Source organism: Nilaparvata lugens, chromosome 5 (assembly GCF_014356525.2).
Source record: "Nilaparvata lugens isolate BPH chromosome 5, ASM1435652v1, whole genome shotgun sequence".
NCBI lineage: Eukaryota > Metazoa > Arthropoda > Insecta > Hemiptera > Delphacidae > Nilaparvata > Nilaparvata lugens.
The window spans coordinates 76,723,275-76,734,013 of NC_052508.1; the positions used below are offsets into that span (position 1 = coordinate 76,723,275).

The 10,739-nt window shown below is 36.0% G+C and overlaps 1 protein-coding gene across 1 annotated transcript; it reads left to right on the forward strand.

Moving 5' to 3' along the window:
- Nucleotides 1–401: 401 nt before the first annotated feature.
- Nucleotides 402–5,046, forward strand: LOC120351669 (serine hydrolase-like protein). The gene is made up of 2 exons (XM_039429617.1): nt 402–417; nt 4,721–5,046. Exons 1-2 carry the CDS (start codon nt 402–404, stop codon nt 5,044–5,046), a joined length of 342 nt encoding a protein of 113 aa, XP_039285551.1.
- The last annotated feature ends 5,693 nt before the right edge of the window (nt 5,047–10,739 follow it).

Sequence of the window (10,739 nt, forward strand, 5' to 3'; positions counted from 1 at the left end):
CCCCCCCCCGCCATTCAAAACACATACATTATTATTCAATTTGACAATAAATTAGGTTTTTATTAATAATAAAATTACACAGAAAAACATTTGATGGATTTCAGGCAATTTTACCCATAATTACCCACTTTTCATATTCAATGGTAACTGTAGGAAAAACTTAATGTGAAATAGTGCAAAGTTCCTCTGCTGCACTCAACAAACCATTCCGCCCTCGCCCACGGCTCGGCGTAACGTTTCTTTCGGTGCAGCAAACTGTCACTTTGCGCACTAGTTGCACAAATAACTATTTCCTACAGATACCTTGAAAAGTGATCATTTCTGCACTGATTGCAGGCCGCAAAGAACACTTTCCGCACTAGTGCGCAAAGTGAGTACTTTGCGTACTCCAGATTTGCAGCATGACAACGCAAAATAGTTAGTAGTTATGGAGCACCATTGCAGGAAAATCAAAATTAAGTTGGTAACTGCACTCATAGTGAGGCCCACTTATAATGGCAGTGGAGACAGCGTTGCCTTGCCATTATGTGCCTTGATTATAGTATTTCAATGCTTACATAAGATAAACCCTCTTCAAGCAGTCAGATAAATTTCAATTGAATTACTAATCATTATAATTCAATTATTATTTTTCAATTTTAAATAAATTAAGGTTTTTATTAATAATAAATACACAGAAAAACATTTGATGGATTTCAGGAATTTTACCCATAATTACCCACTTTTCATATTCAATGGTAACTGTAGGAAAAATTTAATGTGAAATACGTGCGCAAAGTTCGTTTTCTGCACTCAAGAAACCATTCCGCCCTCGCCTACGGCTTGGGCATAAACGTTTCTTTCGGTGCAGCAAACTGTCACTTTGCGCACTAGTTGTACACAAATAACTATTCTAAGATCACTTCACTTTTATTATTCATTCCTAAGCTCTAATGAAATAAAGCCCGGTCAAGCAAACATGACTATAGGATAGTCTCATAGAAACTCATGTTGAATTAATAAAAACTTGTAGTACCCTTTATTAAAAACATTAAAATATGTAACTCATGTTACTAAGTTACATAGTAAGCATGTAACTTAGTCTCATTAGGACTCATGGATATAATTTTTTTCAATACTGTACCGGACTTGGTATGTGAAAATCCAACTTTCCATTTATAATTTCCTAAATTGCTTATGGGAGGGTACTTCTTTAAGAACTTATTCATTTACACTTGAAGGTTACAGGTCAAGGTACCTACGATGTAAAGTAGAAAATATATAGACTCATTATTGATTATTTAAATCAGGGTTGTGAGGGTCGAGCCAATTCCCAAACGCAAATATTTAATAAATTCTATTACAGAACATTACTAGATTGTTATACACCTGCAAGCTAGAAAAACAGTGATCTCTATGAGATCTTCATAAACTTGAACAAGATTGAGCTTGAATCAGTATTGTACAAAAGTCAATTAGTGGATTATCATATTAGTGACTAATAACAACATATTAGTAACATGCATGTCAGAAAATTACTACTATACCTGCAGGCTAGAAAACCAGTGATATTCATAAACTTGTACAAGATTGGGCTCGTAACAGTATTGTACAAAAGTCAATTAGTAGATTATCATATTCAACTAGTCTTACTCTTGAAGTCCCATCATTTAATATTTTCATTGTAATAGTGACCCACTGAGAAAAGATCACAAAGAATGAAAATATGTGAAAACATGCAACCTGAAAGGCCGGCATTATCGAATTACGATGTAATTCATCATTGACTTCCTGCGCAGTCACGGAGACCGAGTGGAGGAAGAAAGGAGAGTAAAGCATATTTCTCAAGCGGCAACATTTGAAGCGTCACCTATCCAGTCAACTTGCAGCCATCGCATCAATGGAAAGCGTTGAACTACAGTTCAAAACATCTTGGGGTATAATAGCAGTAGGCTACAGTATAATTTAATTTCATAGTGAATATAATAGGTTTAATTATGAAGCATAAAATGTTGTTCTGGAAACACTTACTCATTTGGGCTACTTTTTAACAAATTAATAAAAAAATTAAAAATCTTGAAGTACCCTTTATTTTTTAAAAACTTTAAAATAGTTCAACAACTAGTTTCAACCCTAACTTATTAGGTCATATGTTTTTATTAATTTTATTAATGTTGTTCTGATCTATAATGTCTACAAATTCAACAATTCGGGGTGGGGCACTCATACAGCTTTCCTTGCCATTATGAAAATTTCGGCAAAACCGGCGGTGGGTCATTCTCACTCCGGCGTAAGGCCCGCCGCAAAGTAGACCCACGCTAATCCACGAAAAGCAACCCACGCCGTGGGATGTTTTGTAAACCATTGCTATAGAATTATTCATAATCAATCAGCTGACAAGTGGAATATTCATTGCATGTATTAAACAGATGTCTAGAGAAGCCTAGCAATGGTTTACAAAACATCCCACGGCGTGGGTTGCTTTTCATGGATTAGCGTGGGTCTACTTTGCGGCGGGCCTTAGAGTCGAGTTTTCGAAAGTATAATTTAAAATTGACAGCTGACGATATCAATTCTGCTATCTCTTCCAGTGAATGATTCAATAGAATCAACAGTTGCTTCTCTCATTAAGTTTGAATTTCAATAATCAAATTTCTCGAATTTCGAGCTTATTTTTAATTTTAGGTGAAAATGTTACCGGTACTGGACATTAATTGTAGAGATTTTATGCTCAATCTTTTCCATTAAAAGTTTTTTCGTTTAAATTGTTTCTGAAGCCTGATAATTGTAAAATCAAAAACTTTGCATAGATGGGGCGGGGCTTCTGAAATTTTTACAGATATGGAACTTGTGGCAGATGATAGAGCTTACCAATGATTATTTTAGGTATGAATTTGATCAAAATCGTTGTAGCCGTTTTCACGAAAGTCGCGAAAAACCCTGTTTTTGACATCATTTTCGCCATTTTAGTCACCATCTTGAATTGCATTTGATCGAAATTGTTCGGTCAGATCCTTATAGTGTAAGGACCTTAAGTTCCCAATTTCAAGACATTCCGTTAATTGGGAGATGAGATATCGAGTACACAGACGCACACACAGACTCATACAGACCAATACCCAAAAACCACTTTTTTGGACTCAGGGGACCTTGAAACGTATAGAAATTGGGGTACCTTAATTTTTTTGGAAAGCAATTCTTTCCTTACCTATGGTAATAGGGCAAGGAAAGTGAAAAACTTATTCGAGTAATGAGATGATCTGAAGGGTGCCTCTAGAATAATGTCATAAATTCGGAAATATTAATTTATGTAGGACTCTACTAACAAAATAGCGTCGTGTCTCTAAATTTCCATTTTTCCATGTTTTTCAAATTCACATACCGGCAATAAGTTTCAAGAACTTAAAAACATGAAAATTAGTACTCATTACTGAGTATTGAAATTTCAGTTTTTGTGTGAAAAATTAAAGATCTGTTATGCTTTTTGTTTAGCAGTAATAATTTTCCCCTATCATACCCCAAATAAAGTTACACAATCTTCAATGTTCCTGCTACAGCACTATTACATCAATCCACAAAGCAAATTCAAGGTAAAACATTTTAAAATAATACATAAACTATTCTGAAGTAATGTCTAATCACTAACCACTTCCACACATATCTTTTACTTGAAAAGACGAAAAATTATAGATTTATTCCTTAGGAATAATTGAAAAAATATATAGTTACTATCCAGTAAAATTCTAATAAATATCTCATTTCAACACCTACTTCCGAATAGAAGGAAGAATATTTATAAAAAATACAAAGCTCAGACATTCGATAACCATGAGAATCAACCTTCAAGTTTCTCAGCAATTCATTTTCCCAGGATTCCAATAAGTCTTTTACTCAAGGTTTAGTGGGCAGGTACTGGATTTTGGACGAAATATTCTACTCTGTATGTATAACTAGATGACTAATCATTTCCGGGCTGAGTTTTCATCATTTTTGCTACCACAATGAACTCAGAAAGCAAGGAAACACGAATCAAAGTGATTTACTGTCATTGTAAAAAGCAATTTTTGTATAGGCCTAACAACGTCAAATACAATTGAAGATTATTTGAAACACACAATAAGCATGGTAATATCATTTTAAAACAATAAAACCCGGTTGCACAAAAACTTAATCTCGATTACATGCCACCAGAGCCAATCAGAGAAGCCTGCTTTTCAAAAAAGCCTTCTCTCATTGGTTTTCCTGGCATTCAATCGGGATTGAATCGAATTTATTTGCCAATAACAAACTACAATAAGACTTAGGTCCGTTTCCGAGTTCGGGATTTAGCTAAGTTCTAGACTTTAAACAGCTGGGGTCAGAAAATTGGCTTTCCGAAACGGGGTGTAGTCGCAGTTTTTATGATAATCTTTATTTTCTCATTTCTATAATTGGAAACGTTTTTCCCTGACAAGATGAAACAATTCAAAATAGCTGAAATTTCACACTATTTTTCCTTTCGTGTTCAATTTTCTAGTTTTTCGAAATTTGAACGTGGACTACGACTACGCCCCGTTTCGGAAAACCAGTTTTTGAACTCCAGCTGTTTTAAGTCTAGAACTTGACTAAATCCCGAGCTTGGAAACCGGCCCTAAGAGTTAACAAACGTTTGTGCAACCAGGCCTAAATATTAGAAACTTATTCAACCACTCTGTATAAAATAATAATTTAATTTCAAATTCCTCTGTAATTTTGTAAACAGGAAAAGCATGGGGAAACCCGACAAACACTCCAGTTCTAGCGATTCATGGTTTCCACGACAACGCAGCAACGTTCGATCATCTCATCCCCTCTCTTTCCACCTCCTCCTTCTTCGTCTGCTTGGATCTGCCCGGCCACGGTCGCTCCTCCCCTTACCCCACCGGGGTGTCACTCGACTTCTTCTCATGTCTCAGGGACGTTTGCCAAGTACTAATCACCGACTTGAAATGGACCAGATGCACTCTGATGTCACACAGCGCCGGCGGCCATATTTGCCTCTTCATTGCTGCCATCTATCCAGAAATAGTTGAAAAAGTTTACTGCTAGACATTTTGTATTTGTGATCTTAAATCACGAAGAGATCTGCACCAGGCTACGCTATCTGTTCGAACAATCGTTTCAACTCGAATCGTCCGAGTGTAGCTACGCCGATGAAACAGAAGCTCTAAAAAAATTCCTCACCAACCACTTTTCACCCATCAACAAACTTTCCGCCACCAAACTTCTCTCTAGAATGATCACCAAAACCAACCAAGGAACAATCAAAATCCGCAACGATCGCAGACGAGATCTACTGCCGTTACCCATCTTAACACTAGATCTTCACCTAGCTGTTATCAATCATATTCGAGCCGAAATTCTAGCGATAACTTTTAAAGAAACTGAAAGGTTGCTTGAGAAAGAGCCGAGCAACTTTGAAACTACCAGGCTGCTGGAGAATGTGTTGGGGACCAGGATGAGAAGGATAAGTGTAGAGGGCAATCATAATGTGCATTTGGATTATCCTGAGAGAATTGCTAACCACATAACTCGATTCATTCGAAATGAGCCACTTTGTTTATTGTGATGAAAAAATGATGTTACTTGGAATGGATTTGAAAAGTTCTTTTTACTTTCCTTGCCCTATTACCATAGGTAAGGAAAGTATTGCTTTCCAAAAAAAATTAAGGTACCCTAATTTCAAGTTTTCTATACGTTTCAAGGTCCCCTGAGTCCAAAAACATGATTTTTGGGTATTGGTCTATGTGTGTGTATGTGTGTGTGTGTGTATGTGTGTGTGTGTGTGTGTATGTCTGTGAACACGATAGCTCCATTCCTAATATTAACCGATTGACTTGAAATTTTAAACTTAAGGTCCTTATACCATGAGGATTTGAATTCAAAATGGCGGATAATTACTAAAAAAACATGTTTTTCACGGTTTTCTCGAAAACGGCTCTAACGATTTTCTTCAAATTCATACCATGAATAGCTATTTATAAGCCCTATCAACTGACATGAGTCTCATTTCTGGGAAAATTTCAGGAGCTCCGTAATATTCTTGAGAAAAATGGCGGATAATTACTAAAAAACCATGTTTTTCACGATTTTCTCAAAAATAGCTTGACCGATTTTTTTTCAAATTCATACCCTGTATATTTATTTATCAGCTCTATCAACTGGCATGAGTCTCCTTTCTGGGAAACTAATGGGGGGTCCACCCCATCATTGAGAGGACTTAGTAACCTCCTTCTCGTGCATGAGGTAGGTAGGTAGCGCAGTTCATAAAAAGAACACATAGTCGAGATATTTCATCTGTAGAACAGCTGACTTTAAAAAATGACGACTAAAAAAATCATCGAATTTCACAATTTACACAAAGGAAAAAGTACTCTGAAAACAATTATATATATATATACACATATACAGATCGTAGTTTCAAATATGAGCAAGGAAAGTTGTGTGAGTGTACCACACCAGATTTTTAAATATAATAACTGTGGATAATCAATGTTGGAGAATGATAAACAAGAATATGTTCAACATTATTCAATTCGAGTATTGAGGAACTGAAATAAAATGATGTTACTTGGAATGGATTTGAATAGTTATTTTTTTAAATATAAATAACTGTGGATAACCAATGTGGAGAATGATAAACTTAAGAATATGTTCAACATTTATTCAATTCGAGTATTGAGGAACTGAAATATCTCTTAGCTCATTTCCATATTCTGTTTGGATTATATACGCAGTAATAATTCGTTTTTGAACTATTGACGACACTATGGACCGGTTTCCAAGCTCCGGGTTTAGCTAAGTTTTAGACTTTAAACAACTAGAGTCAGAAAATTGGCTTTCCGAAACGGGGCATAGTCGCAGTCCACGTTTAAATTAAATTTCGAAAAACTAGAAAATTGAACACAACATAAAATAAAGAGAAAATAGTGTATGGTTTCAGCTGTTTTGAATTATTTAGGAATGTTCGATTTCGTCAAGGAAAAATGTTTCCAATTATAGAAATGAGAAAATGAAGATTATCATAGAAACCAAAGACCTTAAAGATGCATAGACTCACATGCAGCGCTAGTGTCGTACTTGGAATTGAAATCCGCCATTGAGGGGGCAACCCATAAGATTATTACAAATACCTTGAAGATGCATAGACTCACATGCAGCGCTAGTGTCGCACTTGGAATTGAAATCCGCCATTGAGGGGGCAACCCATAAGATTATTACATACCAATGCCACCAATGCCTTTGTGATCTATAGTATTACAAATAAATAATATATAATATCTAGTGCTAAAATCCCCAATGGCGGCCTTCAATTTCAAGTAAGAGCTATTATTGGGAAGGCATAGGCATGTGGGTCTATATCTCTTTAAGGTCTTTTGATTATTACATACCAATGCCTTTGTGATCTGTAGTATTACAAATAAATAATATATAATATCTAGTGCTAAAATACCCCAATGGCGGCCTTCAATTTCAAGTAAGAGCTATTATTGGGAAGGCATAGGCATTGTGGGTCTATATCTCTTTAAGGTCATAAAATAAAGAGAAAATAGTGTATGGTTTCAGCTGTTTTGAATTATTTAGGAATGTTCGATTTCGTCAAGGAAAAATGTTTCCAATTATAGAAATGAGAAAATGAAGATTATCATAGAAACCAAAGACCTTAAAGATGCATAGACTCACATGCAGCGCTAGTGTCGTACTTGGAATTGAAATCCGCCATTGAGGGGGCAACCCATAAGATTATTACAAATACCTTGAAGATGCATAGACTCACATGCAGCGCTAGTGTCGCACTTGGAATTGAAATCCGCCATTGAGGGGGCAACCCATAAGATTATTACATACCAATGCCACCAATGCCTTTGTGATCTATAGTATTACAAATAAATAATATATAATATCTAGTGCTAAAATACCCCAATGGCGGCCTTCAATTTCAAGTAAGAGCTATTATTGGGAAGGCATAGGCATTGTGGGTCTATATCTCTTTAAGGTCTTTTGATTATTACATACCAATGCCTTTGTGATCTGTAGTATTACAAATAAATAATATATAAAATCTAGTGCTAAAATACCCCAATGGCGGCCTTCAATTTCAAGTAAGAGCTATTATTGGGAAGGCATAGGCATTGTGGGTCTATATCTCTTTAAGGTCTTTTGATTATTACATACCAATGCCTTTGTGATCTGTAGTATTACAAATATATATAGATATAATATCTCGTGCTAAAATACCCCAATGGCGGCCTTCAATTTCAAGTAAGAGCTATCATTGGGAAGGCATAGGCATTGTGGGTCTATATCTCTTTAAGGTCTTTGATAGAAACTATGACTACTCCCCGTTTCGGAAAGCCAATTCTCTGACTCCAGCTGTTTAAAGTCTAGAACTTGGCTGAATCACGAGCTCGGAAACTCGTCCTAAAGTTAAAAAACAAATTATCAACTAGCAAATCATGGATATTAAATAGATGAGCAGTGAAAATGTTTGAATAGGTTGAAATTTTAGTTAGAAGAAACTATTTAGGTACTATAAAAAATGATTTTATCATTAATTATTATGAGCTCACAATACAAGATAAAACTATCAACAATTTTCTTTTGGTATCATTAATATTAATACTGTACTGTATCATATGATATAATATAATATACTCTATTACTGTATCATAAAAAACTACTATTTTTAATGAATATAAGACTCATAAACAATTGAATAAATCAGTTTTGCTAAAATAATAAAGATACCACAGCTACACATTCTTCCTCACACTTCCCATGAGAATTGATCAAGTTTAATTAAGTTGACAGCCCTCGTCCAAGTGGAACGAGCAAAATTTTTTACTATCACACGTCTTAAGTATGTTTTATAAAGACACTTTTAACTTAGAGATATTGAGGTAGATACATCTTTATGCAACAGGGGAATAGAAACAAATACAGTTATATGATGGTTTTCATATTTATGAGTAAAGCCATAGAGAAGAGATAGAATAAGAAAATATACCATGGCATAGGGCGTTTATGTTCAAATTTCCAATGTTAACTCAAGCCGATAGTCCTAGTAGTTGTTTTTCGTGAAGCTATGTGACGATTGTAGTCTCTCATAATGTGCCGTTCTTACACTCTCACCCACCCAAAACAGTAATTCTGGGCGCGGTCTGGGAACACGAAAAAGTGGTGAAATGTTCATCACGAATGGTGCAAAATGTTCCCATGGAATGTCATTTAAAAATCTTTGGTTCAAGTTTTTGGCGCGCACTTATGAAGTTGATTTACACCAAAATGGTCTGGAAACACGAAAAAGTGGTGAATTGTTCAATCACATGACTGGTGCACAATGTTCCCATGGAATGTCATTTAAAAATCTTTGGTTCCAGCTTTTGGCGCGCACTTATGAAGTTGATTTACACCAAAATGTGTCGTTTACTAGCTGCGTAAATGAACAAAGGCTGCTTTACAAACTTACCGTCTAGAAAAGTGTGCATTCCTTTCACTCCATTACTCTCAAATATTCTAGAGAGAAAAAATCATTTAACAAATGGTTATCAAACATCATTTTAATGATTATGTATTCTATAGTTATACTATGGTAAACAAACAAGCTATCAGCGCATGCGCAGAGAAGCAAGCAGATCACAATTCAATCTACCAATGAGAGCCCTTCAAATTGGTACTGTTACAATTTACCAGGCTTCGACTGTGGGGCAGCAGAATTTATACTAGTGGGCGAGTACTGCTATTGGTAAAGGGCATGAACGCCTGCCATTGGCCCAGCCAGACAGTCTCCTCCCACTCAACGGTGTGACAAAATGGCGGCTTAAGCAACATAATCGCCATGATAACAAAATAAACGTTTTATACGTTTTTCTATTTAATTTGTAAGTTTTCCATTTACATATTTGTTTTATTATCTTTCACACTTGTTTTCTTGGTTCTTATTTTGTACTGAAAGTAAATTTTGTTATCATGGCAATTCTGTTGCTTAAGCCGCCATTTTGTCACACCGTTGAGTGGGAGGAGACTGTCTAGCTGGGCCAATGGCAGGCGTTCATGCCTTTGACCAATAGCAGTACTCGCCCACTAGTATAAATTCTGCTGCTCTTGTATTTAGTTTTAGTTTATCAGAGATTGACAATGGTGTAACAACCGAAACAGGTCTTTCTATCTAAGTATCAATAAATCTGTGGTTTTTTGACAACTTTTCATTCAATTACCACAATATCAACTTCTCAACTACACAAAAAGCCCAATAGATTAGAGAGTAGTCGACAGTAATCGGCTTAGTCAACAAAAAATCGTAATGAGACTTGGAACATAAACAACCTATACCATCGGATATCTTATGCTATATTTTTTCTATGGTGAAACGGAGGCAGATAGGAAGTTTGCAGCTTGAATGCCTGCATTCTATGCGGATTTGATTATTATCATCGAGCTCCCTTCACGAAATCCAATATACTAGACTGACTTGTCTCACTCAGCCAACTCTTGAAATGCTTGTTCATTTCCTTCAAACTGCTCTCATTAACGTTGACCGTGGGAACAATGCTATCCGGTTTCGTAAACTGTACAAACCTCTGCAACTCCGTGTAGCTCGAATGTTCGCTGTAAGGCACCTCGTAGAGCACGACGTTCTCGTACTCTAGTCGCTTAAACGACGAACTGCCAGACGACGAACTGCCACTATTATGACACCAACCAGTCGGCCTGAAAGCGACCACTCTAGAGAACACTTTCAT